The following is a 21,682-nucleotide window of genomic DNA, read 5'->3' on the forward strand; positions in this document are numbered from 1 at the left end:
GTGTATTGGCGTTTCGCGAGGTCTTTCTTACCTTTCTGATTTATGTTCCTGTTAGACTAATGCAGGTGAGAGCTGAATAAGTTCCAGGCTATGCAGCACAGGAATGCGAGGCGGCGAGGATTAGGTTGTACAATTGTGTTGCTCACCAAGGTATGTCAAAGGAATTACTTTGCCGCGGCGGGGCGATGAATCGGAATGTTTATTCTTAAATTAAAAGGGAACTTGAATGTGTGTAAATAAGCGAGGGGTAAATAAATGAGGGTATAGTTATAGCTCTATAGGAAGGCGGTAAAACTCTAGCTCATAAATTGGGAAATTATCGGCGTGGCAGTATAAAGCAGTGCAGGCCGCCAACATGCAACGATACGCCACTGGCCGCGTAAGCCACATCGATAGTAGAAGTTATCTGTTAAGGCAGAGAATTGAAAATTTAATAATCCCAAAACGATGATATTTTACAATGCTTATTGCTAATACTAGTTGTAATAGTAGTTAATAACAACACCGAAGGTTGAAATTAAAATGATGAACAATACCAAATGGCTAACGGGAATTACACATGTACTTTCAGTAGTACTAATACATTTGCAAATAGTATGTTATCTATTAGCGTTAATCTTATTAAACAGTGTATCTCTTTAATTTCTTGGAATAATTAATGTAATTGTTTTATTATCCATAGTATGCTGTTTTAATTGATGTTATATTACATTTATCACTATCAAGGGTTAGCCGAAGGCAACAAAATATGCTTTGAAAATGAGCAGTTTACACATATTATGTTTGTTCTGTTGACCTTTGTTTTAAGAATTTTGTCCTTTAATATACTCTATGTTGTTCTTTTAATCAGCCTCGCCGTTAATATTGCCATCCTTAGGTTATATCTTCACAAACTTTTGAAATTTAAAGAATATAACATCACAAATAGTATCACAAATAAAGGCTTTCAAAGTCAAAATAAACTGCAACTATTCGAATTTATCAATATTCTAGGATTTTAGTTGGTGATGATATCACGAGTAGGGGTTTCCTACACCCCTGATCACGAGTCTATCACAATTGCTGCTGCCACTTTGTTTTGCTTTTTGAACTCCATCTGAAGTTAAGAAAAATAACAGCATGAAATTTTCTGATAAACATACTTATTTTGAACACATAATATATTTACTGATAAACGTTTTGCGTTCAAAATATTAACTAATAAGGACCTCAAAAGAGATATGCGTACCTGAAGTCTGATTCTGTGTATGTAATTCTGTGTAATTCTTAACTGCTATCAACTGATTTTAATAAAGTTTCAAGACGTTTTCTATCAGTTATTTTTTCAAGTGCTTTTTTTTACCTTCCTGAACGTTTTGTGAAATTCAACAGTCCATAGAATCAGCAGTCAGCACTATAATATGGAGTCGAGTGTTTACCCAAACTATGGTTCTAATAACATATTTTCTTTGCGTTTTTCTGGAGCCTTATAATTGCGAACGTATATGTTATTTTGTTCAGACTCTGACTATATTCACGTTTCTCCTCTTATCTAACGTAGTCCTAATCCTACGAATAACGGTATCTTAATGAATTCTCGACTAAATTTTCCCTGATTATTAACTAAACCCTGATTATTAATCGCTATTTACTGATTTTGTTAGGTGTTTAAAATAGCAGATCAACCGTGCGTACAGACGAGAGAATGAAACCAATTTTGTGTTTGCTCACCATCATGTCCTGTGGAATGCCAGTTAGAAGTACAAGCGCCCATTCTAAAGTGAAACATGTTGGTGCTCATAGTAAAAGTAGCACTAAACCGCTACTTTTCAAGAAAAATGATGAATGTTTTGTGAAGGTGAGAAATGTTCAAAACTCACAGTTGGAAAAGCGATCTGCGACCGATTATTCGCTCGGTATCATTTTGCGTTTAAGTCCGGGAACGGTAATCAAAATTAATATCATTTTCTTTTGTTTGGAAAAAAGAGAAACTGGCGACGTTCCAACCTACCCAATTTTGGGTTTTGGTCAACAAAAGTAAAAACTGTTTTCTTAGAGATATTGGTTTATATTTGGTATTTGGTAATGCAGATAGCAGACTGATATATATTTGCTCATATTATTCAGGGCGTGATGCCGGAAAAAGTACTAACGGCTCATGAGATAGAAGAGGAAATAGGAGCTTTGAACAAGCAAAGAAACTGGAATGGACGGGTAGGTGAGAGGGAGTGGCTATATTACTGATAATTTACTTTTCAATCTAAAAAATTGAAACAGAATTAATTAATTACTAATTGGCGTTCAAAATCCTAGGCTCATTATTTTGCGTCCGTATCAAATTAACAGCACCCTTAATAGTAGATGCTTAGTTGTCTGTACATTTAAAATTGTATAATGATTAATGTATACCTCTTCAGAAAGTGTTTTACAAGATTGACAACTTTCCGAGATGCACTGAGATAAGTCAAACCACTATCAAGAAGCTAATTGATGAAGCAGCTCAAACTTGGAATAAAGTCCCGAATGCCAATATTTTGTAAGAGTATGCTTCGAAAGATTCAGAAAATTTATGTTTCATATGGTTTTTGAGATTCGATAGCTATTAAGCATATATTTTTCATAACTTTCACCCGTATTTTCAATCTAATTGATAATTATTAAATTATAAGTCACCCTCTATAGGCTTGTAAACGTTGATGATTTGGAGAAAACAAACGAAGTGGATTACAACATGAACACCGAAGAAGAATTCAGCAATGAAATCAAAGATGTAATGGACGAACTCGTTCAAGTCAGAGAACTGGATAATGATGGTATCGACATAATGGTTAGCTTTGAACCGTGCAGCCACTTCAAGCACCGTGGCAAGACTCCTAATCCTATTGAGGAGGATTTCGGGGAGGAATGTGATGCTGTCTACGCTCACGCTCATTTTTTTGGTATGTTTTATCTTAACGGGCGATATTCGTAAAATATGTAATTGTATTCGTTTCAAATACCGTCGACGAGTTCAACTCGGTGCACGTCTTGGTAGGTTCTAAACCAGGTTTAGTAAACCTACAAATTTTGTCTTGTTGCATTATAAGACTCGATAGAGGTATTGAAAATAGATTGCAATACTTTATACTATCTTCCTTTATTACAAATTGCATGAACCGACATAAATTCTCCGTTTCATGCCAAATAAATTCCAAGTGTTGAACAATTTCACTTACTTCTTTTAAATGATGATAAATAATGGACATCTCAGGTAATGTTCATTTCAACGAGTTGATGACGTGGGCGGAGAGGAGCTACCAAGATGAAGAATTGAAGGAGGGAGATGTTTTGAAACCTAATCTGTATTCTATTGCCTTGCACGAGTTCGGCCATTCCTTGGGATTGAGGTAGGTCACACAAACGATATATTTGTTAAAACTTGAATATAATAGAGGAGTTAAATAAACTTACAATTATAATTCAAGTGATTCTTATCACAAACAAATTGTATTTTTTTAATGAGATTTGAGAAATGACGATTTTTATCAGTCACACGAACAAAAAAGAGGATGCGATGTTTTGGGATTTTAGTGGGAGAAGGATGCACGACCGTCTGGAATTAGGAAGTGATGATATCAGTAAACTGCAGAATCTTTATAAGCCTGGTATGATTGGACATTTGTTATCTTAGAGACCCATCACAGATTGTTCTTGCCATTAAAAATTTTAACACACTTACTGACTGATTTAAAATTTAAATCTGTTTTATTTTGAGCTGTTTTATTTCAGGCATGAAGAATTGTAAAGATAATCACGCAATTTGTAAAAGAAATCCAGAAAAGTACTGCCAACTCGACGAATTTAAACCACACTGTTTAAAAACTTGTGGCCATTGTGGTTAGTCACAAATTCTCTATTGTTTTATGAGTACTCAAGCTATTTCAGTATTTCTCGACGAGATTCAAATAAATTTAATATATAGCATGATATAGATTGAATCAATTGTAATTAATTTCAACTGTAGATCCTTGTGAAGATGACATTCAAGACGGGTACATTAAGTGTGATGAGAACATTTGCAAAGACTTGAAGGATCCAATGAGACCATTCTGCTGGAAGACTTGCAAACTTTGTGAACTAGAACCTGTTGGTAAGTTATTATAATAATTCAACTATACAATATACACAAGCTAGTATGATCTCACCAGTAAAAAATTACTGCTCGAAATTTTCGTTGAAACAAGATGAAATAACTGATGTAATCACCGCCAGATGTGTCGGACTGTGAAGACGGAACCACGTTCGATTGCACAAGTTTGGATAGAATCAAGAAGAAATATAAGAAGAAGAGGAAATGCAGAAGGAAGGATTGGAGAAAGGCATGTCCACGGACCTGCGGAGTGTGCAGTGAGAACAACTCTACAGAAAATGTATTTTAGATTGGTTACTCAACAAATTACTTATGACGATCGAGATCTTAACCCATATTCTTCCACGGTACTTTTAAAAGTACGGTTCATAAACAGTGACCTAACTTGTCTCATGACAAATATTTTTTGATACAGTTTTTTGCATTAGGTTAGAAAAAGTCTGCTGATGATTTTAACACCCTAACCAGATGGTTAAAAAAAGCAAGAAATTTATAGGATGTTGGCAAAGGTGGTCAAAAATGGTACTTTGAAAAAAGGTAAATTCTCGGTACCACCAGCCAATTCTCCAACTTTGATGGATCCCAAATTTGGTTTTTTAATATTGCCTAAACGATTGTGCAATAAATAGGCAATAATGTGGGGCGAGATAAAAATCATAAATTGTCTCTAATTGAGATGTAAATTGGGTGTACTTTTAAAAGTACATCATTCTAGACAATGATGTACTTTCAAAAGTACGTACTTTTAAAAGTACATTATCTTCGAATGATGTACTTTTAAAAGGACAGGTTTCAAGAAAAATGTACTTTTCAAAGTACAGGTTTATATAGACAACACAATGTGTGCTGGTATGATTAATGTCGGTAAGACTGTAATGGTAGGTAAATTGTTCTGAATCAGAACGGAAGTCACAACAAAAACTTGTTGTTGTTACTTCTGGGATTTAGTCGATCTTGAAGGATCCACGTTTTCACTCGGTTATTCCACGTCTTCCAGAGCGGCCTTCAATATACTCTTTCTTAATGAGTTAATGCGGGGGTGGGGGGATCATAAGGTCAGAATCGTACGTGACGTTGGGGGGGGGGGGGGGGTGGGTCATATTTTCTTCCAAACACAGTTAGTACATTTGTACTAAGTGGTGGGTCTGCTGCTCATTTCCCAGAAAATCAGTTAGTACAAGGTACTAAGGGGGTGTCCAACCCCAAAATATCCATTTTACCTCAAATTTCAATATTGGGAATGGTTTGTTTTTGGTTTTGAGGTTTTTTTTCCTTTTTTTTGGGTTTTTTTATTTTGTTTCCTTTTTTTGTAACTTTTTATTTAATTCGACTGCATTGAAAACAAAACCCCTACTAAATAGTGGGTATAATTTGCCCATTTCCCAATGTTTAATGAACTGTTTAAAGCAATTTATGGGTGGGTATCTTATTTTATATACCAAGACACAGTCAGTACCGTGATTTCTCAACAGTTAGTACCGCAAAAGGGGTGGGTGTCCTAAATATTATCCGAAAAAAAAACAGTTAGTACCGCGAAGGGGGTGGGTGGGTCTTTTTTGTAAATTCCAAAGTTGCACTTAGTCGACGTCACGTACGGCACTTGGTACCTGATCCCCCCTCCCCCGCTTAATGTTTACAATCCTAGATCTTGTAACTGGTTTCCTAATCCCGATGTATATTTACTATCAAATACTGACATGATTGTGTGCCATCAGCAATCTGCTGGTCCAACATAAGATTCCTTTCCTTGTAGTCTATGCATTTCCTCAGCTGAGTTGTTCTGCTCCTCTAGAATTGTCTCAGCCTCTGCTACTCTCTTCTGTTCCTCTAGAATTGTCTCAGCTTCTGCTACTCTCTTCTGTTCCTCTAGAACTCTCAAAGCTTCTGCTACTCTCTTCTGTTCCTCTAGAATACGCTCAGCTTCTGCTACTCTCTCCTGCTCCTCTAGAACTTTCTCAGCTTCTGCTACTCTCTCTTGCTCCTCTAGAACTTTCTCAGCTTCTGCTACTCTCTTCTGTTCCTCTAGAACTCTCTCAGCTTCTGCTACTCTCTTCTGTTCCTCTAGAATACGCTCAGCTTCTGCTACTCTCTTCTGTTCCTCTAGAATACGCTTAGCTTCTGCTACTCTCTTCTGCTCCTCTAGAACTCTCTCCACCTCTGCTACTCTCTTCTGTTCCTCTAGAATACGCTCAGCTTCTGCTACCTTCTTCTGCTCCTCTAGAACTCTCTCAGCTTCTGCTACTCTCTTCTGTTCCTCTAGAACTCTCTCAGCTTCTGCTACTCTCTTCTGTTCCTCTAGAACTCTCTCAGCTTCTGCTACTCTCTTCTGTTCCTCTAGAACTCTCTCAGCTTCTGCTACTCTCTTCTGTTTCTCTAGAACTCTCTCAGCTTCTACTACTATCTTCTGCTCCTCTAGAACTCTCTCCACCTCTGCTACTCTCTTCTGTTCCTCTAGAATACGCTCAGCTTCTGCTACCTTCTTCTGCTCCTCTAGAACTCTCTCAGCTTCTGCTACTCTCTTTTGCTCCTCTAGAACTCTCTCAGCTTCTGCTACTATCTTCTGCTCCTCTAGAACTCTCTCAGCTTCTCCTACTCTCTTCTGCTCCTCTAGAACTCTCTCAGCTTCTGCTTCTCTCTTCTGTTCCTCTAGAACTCTCTCAGCTTCTGCTACTCTCTTCTGTTCCTCTAGAACTCTCTCAGCTTCTACTACTCTCTTATGCTCCTCTAGAACTCTCTCAGCTTCTGCTACTCTCTTCTGCTCCTCTAGAATACGCTCAGCTTCTGCTACTCTCTTCTGCTCCTCTAGAACTCCCTCAGCTTCTGCTACTCTCTTCTGTTTGAGTTCCTCTAGAACTTTCTCAGCTTCTGCTACTCTCTTCTCATTCTCACCATTTTAGGTATTCTTTAAGTTGTGAAAAGCGTCTGGCTTTGTTTTAAGCCTTATCATCAGTTAGAGTAAAAAGCACAAAACCTGACAATTTTCGTAAAATTCTAGTAAATTGGTAAATGGAATTATGATAGTAGTTTATAAGTATAGCTGTTCCCACCATCATGATTTGTTTAGTGTACCACTTAAATTTTGTATGGTATTGTTTAAATTTTATTCAGCCATTCTGACAAGGGCTTTTAGTTTTATTATCTGACCCAGAGTTTCTGTTTAATTAAGTAACATACCTCCAGAAGTACACTATTCATTAAACCCGTACTTTTAAAAGTACATTATTTATTAAACCCGTGCTTTTAAAAGTACATCATTCAAATATGATGTACTTTTAAAAGTACGATGCAATGTTCCAAAAACGCAAGCTCCAACAATGAACTTTTAAAAGTACGGGTCGAAAAAGCTATAAAAAATATAAATTTTTTCAAAATAATTATTGCACCGTCGGAGTTGGTACCTCAGTGCTTAGGAAACAAAATTTCATCAAAAAATTCGAACGTTTAGAGTTGTTGGTATTATATGGGTTAATGAGAGGTTCAAAATGCGTAGATTTGTGGAGATCTAGAAGTCCTACATACATAATGATTCAACATACATATTTACATAATGATGCTGCATTAATTAGTCTGGTTCACCTTCTATTAAATAATAATCTTTACCAGACTTGGACTGGGTAAAAACAATTAATACTTATGGATGTATGTTGTATTCTTGATTTTTCATTGCGATGAATACTCTTAATTAATTATTAACTGTTAACGTAACAATGTATTTATTGATAAATTATTACATTTTGCATATTTTGCATATCGAATGCAATTATTTGTGATAAAATGTGACTTGTTTTTTGGGACTATTAGGAAAAACTTCTTACGGTGATGTAGATTTTCCTACCATATAATTTCCTTTTTCGTTTTCGAGTGGCAATTTATCCGGAATATCATCTTATACGCTTATCAGAAATAAAAACGCAGTTGAAATAATATCAGTAGGCTACTAGGACAGTCAATACTTCAACAAAAAACGTGTGAAAATGTTATGCTCGTAGTGCAGTTCTGGCCCAAGCTTATTTCAGCTTCTTCAAGCATCAGCGATTAGATCATGATTAAAATATTCGGAATGTGCCTGCAGAAAGCTTTCTGTTTTTTGATTTGAGTATAATTTAGATTTATTCGACATATTAAGCTTATTTAGATGCTAATTATAGTTAAATTCCATCGAGACTAGAATTAAATTACGGTTGGCATTGTTGAGCGTGTTTTTTCAATGCATTATTTGACATTATAGATCGGTATATCGTTATAGACAAAATATGAAACTTAGGAGCATATTTTGACATTGTTCTTGCTTGATGATCTTTAACCAGCATCAATTAAATTTCCTTTATCGTCTAGTCTATCATTAATACGCAGACATGTCTTGGTCACTGATTTTAATTTCATTCAACAATACTCTATTGTATTTCTATTTGCGTCAAACAATATTTGACATTAATTTATTTTATTCTATTTGATCTTCGTTTCAGACTTGAAAAGTTTCGACAATTTGTCTCAGTTTAAAAACACTATTCTTATCGAAAAATGATTCAGTGGCACATTTTTATCAGCCACAAAGATGAAAAACCATAAGATCGTATAACCATTTTATAGCAATCAAATCTCGAGCATGCCTCACATCAAATCTAACCCGCGAGCGAGCCACCTTGAGCTACTACGTAAAATGAGGAACGTTTCATTAGATTTGAAGCTACCGTTACCCTAGCAACCTAAGAAATATACCTTTAGCAGTAATTGTATCGTGTATTCAACATTAAGTAGCCTGTTGTGCGGTACAGGACAATGTCACCACCGCTATCTCTCTCGCTCACTCAGCAGTGCAGCTTTTAAAACGTTATCATGTGGAGTTTTGTCGCTATTTCATTGTTTGTTAAGTATCGGCCATTGAAGTATTAGACTTCAAGTATCGGCGCTATTAAACAATCGTTTTTAGCGTTTTTAATTTGTTCTGCAGCTTTAAAATAATATCGACAAGATCAAATGAAAATAATCCGGCAAATAAATAGAAGATTTAAAAGTTCCCTCGGCGTCATTGCTCATGCTTTAATATGAACGTGAATTGCCATGAAATTTGTGCAGACTGGTGTTATTCCTCGCAAGTTCACCAGTTTAGTATTGCATATTAACGCAATGTTGGGATCAAATTTCTATGGCTACCTGAGCAGGTACACTAGTCCCTGCAGGCTATCAGGTTATATGAGGAACTTTTCTTATCGTTTGTGATGGTTCATGGTATCTGATTTTGTCAATTAGTCTAAATTGTTTAAAAGCTTTTGTTCGAGTTTTTCTGACAAATAAGAGGAATTTGGCATTTGCTAATTTTAAAATGTTGCCTTTGTCTTGCTTTGCATAACATATTTTGCATTCCGTAGCACTTAAAGACGCAATAAAATATCAAAAAGTGAGCTGATGGTTCAGGTTCTACCTTTGTACCGTCAGAGGAAGGTTCAGCTTCCACCCCGAGCTAAAACCCCCTCCTCCTTCACTAGTAATAGGACGCACATCAGACAAGTTTTTTTGCAGGTTAGTTCTGTTGTTTTGGTTTGTCCTGTCAATGGTTCTTCTTGATATTTGAGATCTGTGAAGGAAGGCAAACTTTTAAATCGGCACGAAAATATCCAGCGTGGAATTTAGATTTCAGTATTACTACAGGGTGGGCCAAAAGTCAGTGGGCATGCGTTGGCCTTAATAGCTCTGCCGTGTTTTATATATGAGAGCTGTTGCTTTGCAGATAGCATACTGTAACTTCTGGTTCGAGGATTCCGTCGTCAAATTTGAAAATTCGAATATTTTAGACCACGCCCATTCAAAATTAAAACACCTATATTGTTCTCTCTGAAAGTGAACATGCTGGACGCCTGATTAAATAGGACTCACATCAGACAAGTTTTTGTGCAGCTTAGTTTTGTTTTATTGGTTTAACCTATCAATGGTACTAATGTACCATTTAGGCTCTGGCATAGATCAAAGTTGAAGAAAACTCAACGTTAATTATGATATTTTATAATTCACAAAACAATTGATTAGATCTCACGTATGACGTACGTGCTCTTTTTTATTTCAAAATTTATTTTCAAGTTTTACTGCGAGGATGACATTTGATTCCCTCCCAGAATGAATAAAACACCTTTTCTCATAACAATAAACAATCAAACAGGACACGCACGAGAGGTTGGGAAAGGACCCAATATCGGACCTGTACTGGGAGAGTTGTGACAGAGACAAGAGACTGTCCGAGAGAAAAGATCTTTTCGAGCGACTCTCTCAACCTAGGTTCTATCAATGTTATTTGTATCCCGCTCTTACATATCGACCTTATTGTCTAACTTGTTAACCATCTTGTCTTTACACAGACATTAAATAATATTACCTTGCTTAACGCAGTCGTTAGTCCATTCAAGATTCAGTCTCAAGCAAGTTCTGACAAAATATGGTTCATTATTGCAAGTAATATCAACTTTGGAAACTTTCTTCTAAATTTCTGAAGTAATTGAACATAAATGTTCCACAAAAATAATTCGATAAATCATTAAATTTAAAGTGTTATTTTTCTCAAACCTGTAGGAAATGCCTTGACTTCCCTCATGTGAATCAACATCATGTCGTACAGCCAGTTTCACTACATTTCCACACTTCTGATTACATGGTATCCTGTACGTCTTTCCAATAACCGTCACATCGTCGGTCACTTGGAGAATCCCACAGAGACTTCCAGTCCCAGTCTCAGTGTTTATTATAAACACTTGCATACGATATCTACTTTCACCGGTGTGAGACTGGACAATCTCTACCTCGGAGAAGCAGTGGATCGTATCAAACTCCAGTTTGTACCAGATATCAGTGTCCCATGCACATTCCGTGTGGGAGAAGGTTTTCATATCGTTATCATTTGCCAGATCTGCTGAACCTTTGCCGTTTGTGCTGCTCTGAGACACTGTTGAAGGCTCTACTTTGGAGATTACTGAAAACATGGTCGAGTGAACCCTTCCCTAATATCTATTAGAATAGCCGTTAAATGTTTGACTATAATTGCGATACTTTTTAAGTTCAGCATTTTATCATCAATATTTTAACCTAGAGTATCAAGCTAGAAATAGGGGTTTTTTCATACAAATATGTACCTGTATCTGCGTTAACGACACATATTGTCATCATTAGGAGAATCAGAAGTCGAGAAAACATCCTTTTAATCATAATGATGTCAAGTTTACGAATGTGCATTATTCAAATCAGCAATTTCTCTTGGAGTATTAGAGCAAACGGATTATTGAACGGTTAAACTGAGCTGCTGGAAATCAAATAACCATGGCTGAGGCCTGAGTCTCCCACATTCGGGCGCATTTATTTTAAACCCGCATTAGTCAAATAGGCAGAATTATACCCTCACATACTGGACTTATTATCTGGGTAATCTGAGTCAAACACAAGACACCGACTACATAAATGGTGACTCAGCTACCATGGAATCTGGTGATATTAATATGAACGATCACACGATTGTCTTTGAACTTTCTAGGGAGTTGATTTAAATTGCTGACTGAGTTCAATTAATCTAAAGTTTTGTTAGTTTGTAATAGATGTTATAAATGTTCAGATCAACCCCGCCGGAGGTGAAGTATGACAGACTCCACCTCTCTGAGTCCCAACGTGCATTTCGGCGAGCGGAGTTTGGGAAACACTACGAGACATCCCGGCCCGGGACAGCCAAGTCTTCAAGACCCGGGACAGCAACAACGAGTGGAGAAGGCAAGGACACCGGGAGACGAGGAGAGAGGGAGAAAAGACTCAAGGGTGGAAATCATCTGAATACAGAGGTCACCAGAGCAAAGGTAAGATTAATGGTAATAATTCATCTTTATAACTTATTTTTGATCACATAAATCAAATACTCAATTGTCTGTTGTTTTGTTGATTTTCATTAATAACGGATTCTGAAGGAGAGCAAACCACAAACGAACATTATTTTATTGGGGCAATGTGTGGGGCACTAGATAAAGATACATATTTCGGACCATGGGAATGTACATATAATACTACTTTCAGAGATTTCCTGAAAGATGTAGAAGTGCACCAATAACCACCAAATCCTCTGGTAGGCCGAAAAGTGCTTTCCACTCGAGATGTGTTGAGACTATCTGCAACTTTCACTCCAGGGTAAGTTCGTTAAAATGCAACCAGAAGTTTCTGTGAAATAGACCTGAAGGAATTGTATCTAATATTTTAGCCTTTTATAGGACACAGTCACAATTAACGGCTGCCCCTGTTCTAGATAAGATGAACTGGTGTGTAAGTGTAACTTACGTTTTCCAAACAATTTAGTTATTATTAACCTAACTACGTGATATTGCAGGCGTACGCAAGACAACCCTACATTCAAACCAAAGAGGAGGCATCAAACATTATCAAAAACAAAATAAAGCAACATAAAGAAGTTCTTGTGGCGGTGTTGGACTGTAGTTCAGTTGTACCGGAGCTTTTTCAGAGAAATCTGCTCACTCAGGTTATCTATTGATAAACACGAAACCCATTATTTAAACAACGTTAGATTTACATTACCATTACCAACGTGCAATAATAATGGTTTCTGAAATATCATGAAATGAGGTGCAGTCATCTAACGACTAATTTTAATAGAACGTTTTCTGATAGAATAATTATCGAAGCTATATCATACTAATCATTTCAGGAGGAGGTTAAGAAAATATTAGCGTATGAAACAAAACAAGACCAAAACAGAAGAGTGTTGAGCATGATTGTTCACAAAGATCCTCGAACATCGTACAATATTTTAGGTATATTACGGCTTTTAAAACGTTAAAATCCGCCAATATTCTAAGAATTTCTTCGAGGTGTACAGCAACAACCAAAACCTAACTCCGGAGGTCTGCATTATTCTAAATAATGAACCTTATAGTCTTTTACTTCCAATCGTTTTTGGCAGAGGTGATAAGGAGCAGACAAATGATATTCAAGGATATGTTGGAGGTCCCCGGACTGCAACAGTTCATATCGAGATGTGAGACTGAGGAGTGGGGCAAGGAACTCCAGAGGACTCTTAAACTCCTCAAAATGGACCCTAACGCAGGTTTTATTAAAACTAACGCAGGTTTTATTAAAACTAACGCGAGTTTTATTAAAACTAACGCAGGTTTTATTTATAAAACTAACGCAGGTTCTGTCAAAACTTTATTTCTAACAACCCTAGCGCAGGTTCTGTAAAAACTTTATTACACAGGTTGTATTAAAACTTTATTTCTAACGCAGGTTTTAATAAAACTTTATTTCTAATAATTCTATTGCGACAGTCACTGTACACTGTAGGAACCGACCGATCAAAGGTTTTAGCTACCGGACCGGAAACGACCGGATATCAATATATTTTCCGGTTTCCCGGATTTTGCCGGACTGGAACCGGGTAATAAGAAGAAGAAATTTGAGGCTGCCGGAAATTGTCGCAAAAATATTAAACGGGTACACATTCATAGTAAAACATAACAATTAATTAAACTTTTAAACACTTTCATGACATTTTCATTTACAAATATATCGCCACAGTAACGAAGCGGTGTCCAATCTGCAAAACATGTGACAAAAAGAAGAAAAGGTCTCACTCTGCTAAATTAGTATCTCAAGTTGGAAGAGACTTCTCAAACATTACCTTACCTACGAACAAGATGCCAAGACCAGAACCAATACCTCTCACCAAGTAGGTCCTTCTGTATTTCCCGCTCTAGTATTGGTAAATACATCGACACCCGAATTATAAACGCAGCGTTAGTTGCACTTCTTAGAAATTACACGTTTTAAAACTAATTTGTGAATTTTGAGCACTGCAGTTTCAAGCACACAGTGCATGGTGACCCAGGTCTTATATTGCCAATAGTTTTTAATTAATTTTCATGGCAAATCGTCGAAATGATTCAATAAGAAGTCTGTATAAAATATTTTTTCCCATCTATTATATACCAGTATTTCACAATTTAACGCACCACTGCATCATCATACATTATGTATTTGCGGAGTTTACATCAATAGAGAATTTCGTTAAAACTAGGACACCAAATTCAATATGGTAAATCCTGATATCACTACAGTCAAGAGAAAAGGAGGCTGTTGGATAACTTAGAAACGATATCCGAAGTTTCAACGACCTTCTGTGAAGACGAGAACGCCGCCTGGATAAGAGTCCTTCAGGCAGAACCGGAGATAATAGAACGCATTTATAGAGAAACATGAGGAGATACGTGGTCCAGTTGTTTGAGAACTTCGATCAAGACAAATCTATGTTAGTTCTAGTTTCTTTTCAGAATTTTGTCCCTTTACTTTTGTCAAATCCAGGTCCTTAAAGTCAATGCCATGGACGGAGATTCCGAATCAGCGTCCAAGAACACATCTAATCAACTGTGGACTGTAGTTTATGAAATCACTCAGATAAGAGCAAAGACTAAGAGTCCTTCGGACAGCGCAGAACCAAAATATTATTATTAGAACAACTGTATTATTTTATATATATATAAAGAAACATGAGGAGATAACTTTTCGACCCGTAATGCGTGCTGCGTGGTCCAACTAGTTGTTTGAGAACTTGCAGTATTCTCAATTCTCCAACCCTTTATTTCATTTTAACCAACCTTCTGCCTTCCATTTATTAATTAAAACAAATGTCCATTCACCATTGTCCAGGCCATGTCAAATGAAAATTTTCTCAAGAAAATTATGTATAATTTATTGCAATAAATTATTTATTCCCCTTTTTGGATTTGCATTGTTTTATTTTATTAAATGTTAAAGCTTAACGGATGATACTCGTTTAAATTGTTTCGAAGTAGCGCGCGCCGCTTTTTAATTCACGAAGCTTTGAAGTTAAGTAGCGCGCGCCGGTCAGTCAAACTATATTACATATTAAAGCTCAAACAATCCGAAAATTATCAGTTATTATAATATTGTTAGCTATTATAATCCATACATTATAAAATAGCTCTCACTTGCATGTTTGGCAGTTAACGTCAACCGGTCACTGCAGTGATGCACCATGCACTGTACCCAGTCCCAATCATAAATCAATAAAGAGATCGATCAGAGTAGATGCTACCCGGAAATTTAATTCGATTTAGTACGATTTAATTTTGTCAGGATATTAAATTATCAATTATGTTTCCAGCATGCAAAGCTTTTTGCGTCCATGAGATTATCAAATGAAGGCTTACCTGGGGACCTCAGGCTATTATGTTCATTAACATAATAATATAGATTCAGCGGAATGACAGGTTAACCATTAACGGGTGATACTCGTAAAATATCTGTTCCATATATTGGAGTCCAACTCGGCGCGCGTCCTCGTAGGTTGTATGTAGTAAACCTACAAAATGACAGGCTGAGCGCGGCCCAGTAAATGAAGGCACATTCTTTTAAAATTATTTGGTCATAGTTTGTAATTAAAATTACAAAATTAAATAGGCTTTGGCTTTTTATGTACAAATTAACAAAAATGAAGTTGCTATTTTTAATAATTATATTATAAATGCACGTTCGTTTGCGCGTAATTTTCGTTTTACATAATTAACATTTTAACTTTCTGCTTTCAATGAAACAAATTTTTTTTTCAATGAAACAATTAAAAATTTAATTTTAGCACATCTTACAGAATAAAAAGATTTAAAACAATCCATAAAATATAATATAATGCCCTTGATACATGTTGCGTATCCCAATTATTTAATGGGTGATACTCGTAAAATATCTGTTCCATATATTGGACCGTCGACGAGTCCAACTCGGCGCGCGTCCGCGTCCTGGTAGGTTGTAAACCTACAACCAAATATCAGCGCGCGAAAAGTGGCATGCAACGTATGTCAATAATGCCCAAGATACTTAAACTCCAAACAATTTTAAGTTGCAGTAATTTAATCTAATTGCAGCGGCACATAATTTAAACTATTGCTATCATTATATTGTACTATAGACTGAAAATCTCTCAGATCGATTTTGGCCGGCGTTTTTAACCATTTATATCAATATAAGCTTTATCAAATTGCTTTAAATAAAAATTACAAACCAGACATCCATAAATGATAAATTTGCTTTATTTTTTTTGCGAAAAAACATTATTTGATGCGCGGCGCGGCCCAATAGTGCATCGCAATACAATGCACAGGAGGACTATAGTGCAAAGAAACTGCTGAGCAGCAGTGAGCTTGTAGTTTTACAACCAGATAGCGCCAATATATGGAACAGATATTTTACTGTTTACGAGTATCACCCGTTAACAGTGAGCAGCATTTTGCAGCAGTTTGCAGCAGTTTTTAGCAGTTGCGCGCGGCGTGCGTAGCAGCAGTGAGCAGCAGTTAGTAGCAGTGATCGCAGCAGCAGTGAGCAGTAGTGAGCAGCAGTGAGCAGCAGTGAGCAGCAGTGAGCAGCAGTTTCTTTGCACTATGCCCCTCCTGTGAGCAGTGAGCAGCAGTTAGCAGCAGTTTCTTTGTACTATAGAGAGTCGAATTTCTTTGGGGACAAAATGATGCTCTCCAGGATTTATCCAACTAGAAAGATCATGAAATAAAGACTCTGCAAACATCTCAGAGAAATATTACCACCATAAAGAATAAAGAGGCTTATATCCTGGACCCCGAAATCCACCATTTTTCTGTACTTTCAGAGGTACCAATGTGGCAGGAAACCAGGGCTCATGCTGCCGCTGAGCTAAAGCAGTAGAGGGGATGGCGGCTTCTCTAGGATCTAACACGTCCTGAAGCAGACCAACACTATGTCCCAACGCAATGGTGTTGGGATGTCTGCCCCCGGTGCCTGTCGGGGTCAATAAAGCAGTCAAGCATCATGTATGTTATGTTGAGCATTCTCAACCAACAAATGTGGGAACTCCCACGAAAGACCAAAACAGATCTAAAGAGACACTTAACAACATTGGAAAAATAGACTTCAATTTGTTTATATAATTTATAAAGCGTATATTATTGCCCACGTTAAGGGGCCTGTTAATAATTTATTAAATTATTAGCTATTTTAGATTTAATAATAATAATGTACTATAGTCCTCCTGTGAATGGGCCACGCCGACTTGTGAAAGATTGTCATCGCGTCGTCAATCAACTATAATATGAACTAATTTTGTTATTTTTTCATTGTAGGAGGCGAGGTAACTGTTGCCAATTTTGAAGCAAATTTGTTTTATGTGAAACTGTAAATTGTGGAACTGTTTGTGTTTTAACGTGTGATACTCGTTAAATATTGTCAAATATTATATTTGTCCCGTCGACGATTGTCTAACTCGCAACTCGGCGTGCGTTTTGGTAGGTTATAAACCTACAATTTGTGTTAAACTGTAAATTATTTAAAAAATACAGTGTTATACTATGCAATAGTGAAGTCCCGCTAATTGTCTCTTTAGATCTGTTTGATCGGTCTTCTATTGTGGGAGTTCTCACATTTGTTGCTTGAGAATGCTCAACATAACATACGTCATGATGCTTTTACTGCTTTATTGACCCAGGGCAACACTATGTCCCAACACCAGTGCATCGGGACATAGTGCTGGGCTGCTTCAGGATGTGTTAGATCCCAGAGAAGCCGCCATCCCCTCTAGTCTACTGCTGTAACTCAGGTCTCAGCGGCAACATGAGCCGTGGTTTCCTGCCACATTGGTACCATTGAAAGTACAGGAAAGTGGCGGATTTCGGAGTCCATTCGAAATCTTCAAGAGCCTCTCAGGCCTGGCCTCCTTGTATCTAAGATGGGAGTGAGCTAAACCAGTAAAGGGGATGGTGGCTTCTCTGGGATCTAACTCATCCTGAAGCAGCCCAACACTATGTCCCGATGCAATATTCTGGTGTTTAAATGTCCACCCCCGGTATTATAAGTAACTGCACGGGTCAAAATCGGAGTCTTAGAATTACGCGGGAAATTACGCGGGAGTAATTGGAGTTTGGGCCAGTTCGTTTTATGACGTATCGACTACGTTTGCTTAGTATACTTTATTCCTACCGTTTTATTACATTTTTTACTTTATCTACCTATCACTATACAGTATACATATTTAATCTTAAATTATCATTTTAGTGGAACTATGTAAAAGGGGATCGTTGCTAGCGTTAAAACTGTTTTAACCCTGCCATAGTCAGTTGAAAGTCTGATAGCATATGTTCCGTTTGATTTGACCAAACTAATGCCTTTCATTGCTTTATAGCAGTCACACGTCATGTATGTTTAGCGCTCTCAACCAAAACATGTGGAAACTCCCACAATGAAAGACCTCAAATTGATCAAGACAATTAAGGGGGCAGGGGGGGGTCTTTATGAAATTTCTCTCGACATTGATTTTATAGTTGTTTCTGATAGAGGGGAGTGATATCTACCAGATGTTTTTAGTCCCATGGAAAAATTTTGTTCCCAGCCGAAATTATTGCCGGTCAAAGGTCAGCGCTCATGTGTAATTGTATTGCGCGAGCAATTTTCAATCCCGCGCCCTGAAAATCGAGTTTTAAAATCTATCTTCTCCTACACTTTTTGAGCAATCACCTTGAAACTTTCAGGATATGTTCTGAGGACCATTTAGAAACTTCTGGTCTCTCAGAATTTTAAGATAGGCCTTAGAAAAGTTTTTATTCGATTTTGAAAATCTTGGACCTCGTTTTTTGACGATTTTTTCAGGACTAAGATTTTCAAAATCGAATAAAAACTTTTCTAAGGCCTATCTTAAAATTCTGAGGGACAAGAAGTTTCTAAATGGTCCTTAGAACATATCCTGAAAGTTTCAAGGTGGTTGCTCAAAAAATGTAGGAGAAGATAGATTTTTAGACTCGATTTTCAGGGTGCGTGATTGAAAATTGCTCGCGCAATACAATTACACACAAGCGCTGACCTTTTACCGGCGATAATTTCGGCTAGGAACAATATTTTTCTATCGGATTAAAAGCATCTAATAGAAATTCCCCCCTCTATTAGAAACAACTAAAAAGTCGATTTTTAGAAAATTTCCATGAAAACCCCCCGTTACACTCATTTTGTGACTCGTTTATCGGTTATAGTCTATTCTCGTTGAATTATCTACTTTCTCCTCTTATTCTCCTCTTAATCATTAACTAATTGACGCAATTCTCAGAATATCATAATTTGTATTTAACTAATTTTAATTTTCCGTAGAAAATAAATTCACAAAGATGCCGTAAGTATTTCAATTTAATGTATCCGTAAAATTTTGAAAAGCTTGCAAAATAATGATTCCATGATTTTATGTTCAGAATAACGCTTTCTCCATCATGAAACTATTATAAATATTATATTTCCTAATATTGCAGGGGTATTTGTGCACTGGTTGGAGGACTAGGCTCCATTGGGGCAGGTATCGCTACTAGCATACCGTTCTTGGCGGGCTTTACATCTTCTGGTATAGCAGCAGGGTCAGCAGCGGCAGCCGCACAGGCTGCAGTTGGAAACGTGGCTGCAGGGGGTGTTTTCGCTTTCATGCAGAGTGTTGCTGCCACAACAGTAATTGGAACTGTTGCAGCTCCTATTGCAGGAACTGCTGCAGTTGTAGGCGGTGTCGCTCTCTTTATCATCTGTTAAAAAGTACCTGTTGGGAGGAGTGATTTTGAGAGGACTTTTTATGCAAAACATTAATTTATTGCGAACAAAACTCTTATCTAGACGTGTTAGATTTAGTAAGATAATTTTACTCCACGTTGTTAAATTCATGATCAATGAATAAGAATCATGTTTTTATGTTATTGTTTTTTTTTTCTAAATTAGAAGAATACATTTTTGCGCAAATTTTCTTGCGGCAACTTGCTCGTTTTTATTAATTTCATTACACATAATCTTGAGTATCTTTTATTGATGTTTTTGTAGCACTATCTTGTTATTAAAATTTTAGAATGATTTAAACAGACATGAATTTGTCTATGTAATTTTATAAATGTATATTATTGCCCACTTGAAGGGGGTGGTTAATAATTAGTTAAAATAAAATTACAGTCATAGAAATTAAATGAGTAAAGAACTACTGATATCACCTGGAGAGATACTCGATGTTACCAGCCCACCAAATGACAGTGATTTTAAAGAATCTGACAGGTAAACAATTCGACTACTTTGTAATAATTGTGATTTGGTGATGATATTGAAGTCTGATAATTATATGGCTCAGGATTGATGCAATATCTGTAACTCAATGTCATTATTTTGCCAGTCATTAAAAATGGTTAATGATCTAAATACTTTAGATCATCGCCAAAGAAGCAGTCAAAAGAACCATCTAAAGGAGATGGAAATTCAAAAAATAGATCAAAATTAGAAGATTCAATCAATCTGTCTCATTTAGAAAAACTGAAACAAAAGTTCAAGGTAAGACTATGCTTCAGCTCACATATTAGTAAAAAACAGTGCATTGATCACTGCACTGCATCAATACAATACCCTGCTAAAACAAAGGTATCCAGTGCTATGTCATACCATCTTTCAATTTGAATGTATCTATCATCTTCATATGTAAAATATTCAAATCCATCCATGTGATAATTTGAAAACATTTTATTTTCTTCTATCCAGGAACATGACCAAGATGACAGTAATGGTTTAGACATTGATGAATTCGAGCAAGCTTTTCGAGCCATTTTGACTCAAAACAATAGTCTCAGTGAAGAAGAAATGAAGGTCATGTTCATGAAAATTGACACTAATTGTGATGGTTTGTACAGATTTTATTATGTGACAAAATATTTAATTTCTCATCAAATGACCCTCTATTTGCAGTAATCACCACACCGGACAATACAATGTGGACTGCAACCCTTGCCCTAAGTTTTAAAAGTGCAATAGTAAAAATGGATCATTGATAAATGTTTCAAATAACTATGTCATCAGGGACAGTAGACTGGGATGAATTTTGCACATACATGCTACTGGAGTACAAAGAGCGACAGGATATGAACTACGTCAACGAGACTCCCTTTCCTAACCCCTTCAGATTCGTGTCAAACCCTCATCGAGACACCATCATGGGTAAGATTTAGAACGTTCCACTACATTTGATAACTACGATTTTAGTTAGATTTAAATGCTCATATTATTTCATTTCGATTCAGATGCTCCTTTGCGTTGTTTTTATTAGGGCCAGGCTCTGAAATTATTGAAATCTAAAAGTTTCTCACGGTCATTTATTTTTTAGATTTACCCACTTTTATAACAGCAATAGGATCTCAAAATGTTGTATCGTTTAACATTCTATAGGTATAGGATTCATGCAAGCACTAAACAGACAAAGAGCTGACGAGGATGGACCTGTAACTTACAGTAATACCAACGGAAGATTCGTAACAGTAGACATTAGCGGTACTATGGGCCTTTGGAACACGGATATGCAGCTGCAGAAATCAGTGTTGGTGAGTCCTCTTTTGTGTGTGCACAGTGCATACTGTATGCACAGTGCATTGCAAAACTTTGCTGATCATAATATTATAGATCAGTTTTCGTCTGTTAAAAAGTTTCTGATTAGCTAATTGATCTGACCATTTGATGTAAGAATTCTAACCTAAACTCAGTCACCTCGTTTTTTGGATTAATTTTTAT

At 36.6% G+C, this 21,682-nt stretch overlaps 4 protein-coding genes across 4 annotated transcripts in view; 3 read left to right on the top strand and 1 right to left on the bottom strand.

The window, feature by feature from the left end:
- The window catches only part of LOC134819948 (short transient receptor potential channel 4-like), a 219,816-nt gene that overhangs the window by 42,284 nt on the left and 155,850 nt on the right, over nucleotides 1-21,682 (bottom strand). The gene's annotated exons all lie outside the window — the stretch shown is intronic.
- LOC134819850 (WD repeat-containing protein 49-like) overlaps nucleotides 1-21,682 on the top strand; it is a 48,762-nt gene that overhangs the window by 6,420 nt on the left and 20,660 nt on the right. Inside the window, 5 exon segments of the mRNA XM_063830001.1 lie at nucleotides 20,088-20,188; nucleotides 20,338-20,458; nucleotides 20,663-20,801; nucleotides 20,978-21,115; nucleotides 21,344-21,495. Coding sequence (XP_063686071.1) covers nucleotides 20,103-20,188; nucleotides 20,338-20,458; nucleotides 20,663-20,801; nucleotides 20,978-21,115; nucleotides 21,344-21,495 — 636 coding nt within the window. The 5' untranslated portion in view covers nucleotides 20,088-20,102.
- Nucleotides 1,578-4,426, top strand: LOC134820026 (uncharacterized). The gene is made up of 9 exons (XM_063830202.1): nucleotides 1,578-1,837; nucleotides 2,107-2,193; nucleotides 2,397-2,515; nucleotides 2,662-2,918; nucleotides 3,230-3,365; nucleotides 3,508-3,623; nucleotides 3,748-3,855; nucleotides 3,983-4,108; nucleotides 4,231-4,426. Exons 1-9 carry the CDS (start codon nucleotides 1,685-1,687, stop codon nucleotides 4,395-4,397), a joined length of 1,269 nt encoding a protein of 422 aa, XP_063686272.1. The 5' UTR covers nucleotides 1,578-1,684; the 3' UTR covers nucleotides 4,398-4,426.
- LOC134820017 (uncharacterized) lies at nucleotides 8,915-14,641 on the top strand. The gene is made up of 7 exons (XM_063830192.1): nucleotides 8,915-11,934; nucleotides 12,149-12,259; nucleotides 12,456-12,605; nucleotides 12,792-12,897; nucleotides 13,047-13,190; nucleotides 13,661-13,811; nucleotides 14,200-14,641. Exons 1-7 carry the CDS (start codon nucleotides 11,692-11,694, stop codon nucleotides 14,339-14,341), a joined length of 1,047 nt encoding a protein of 348 aa, XP_063686262.1. The 5' UTR covers nucleotides 8,915-11,691; the 3' UTR covers nucleotides 14,342-14,641.

The sequence above is a fragment of the Bolinopsis microptera genome, chromosome 8 (genome assembly GCF_026151205.1).
Source record: "Bolinopsis microptera isolate Bmic1 chromosome 8, MBARI_Bmic_1.0, whole genome shotgun sequence".
Classification (NCBI taxonomy): Eukaryota; Metazoa; Ctenophora; class Tentaculata; order Lobata; family Bolinopsidae; genus Bolinopsis; species Bolinopsis microptera.

Excerpts from the sequence above, each read along its gene's own strand:
- LOC134820017 (XM_063830192.1), top strand. The coding sequence starts at position 11,692 with ATGTTCAGATCAACCCCGCCGGAGGTGAAGTATGACAGACTCCACCTC. Across the intron at positions 11,935-12,148 it reads CAGAGGTCACCAGAGCAAAG|AGATTTCCTGAAAGATGTAG; the intron begins GTAAGATTAATG and ends TACTACTTTCAG. Across the intron at positions 12,260-12,455 it reads TCTGCAACTTTCACTCCAGG|GCGTACGCAAGACAACCCTA; the intron begins GTAAGTTCGTTA and ends GTGATATTGCAG.
- LOC134820026 (XM_063830202.1), top strand. The coding sequence starts at position 1,685 with ATGAAACCAATTTTGTGTTTGCTCACCATCATGTCCTGTGGAATGCCA. Across the intron at positions 1,838-2,106 it reads ATGATGAATGTTTTGTGAAG|GGCGTGATGCCGGAAAAAGT; the intron begins GTGAGAAATGTT and ends CATATTATTCAG. Across the intron at positions 3,856-3,982 it reads AAAAACTTGTGGCCATTGTG|ATCCTTGTGAAGATGACATT; the intron begins GTTAGTCACAAA and ends TTTCAACTGTAG.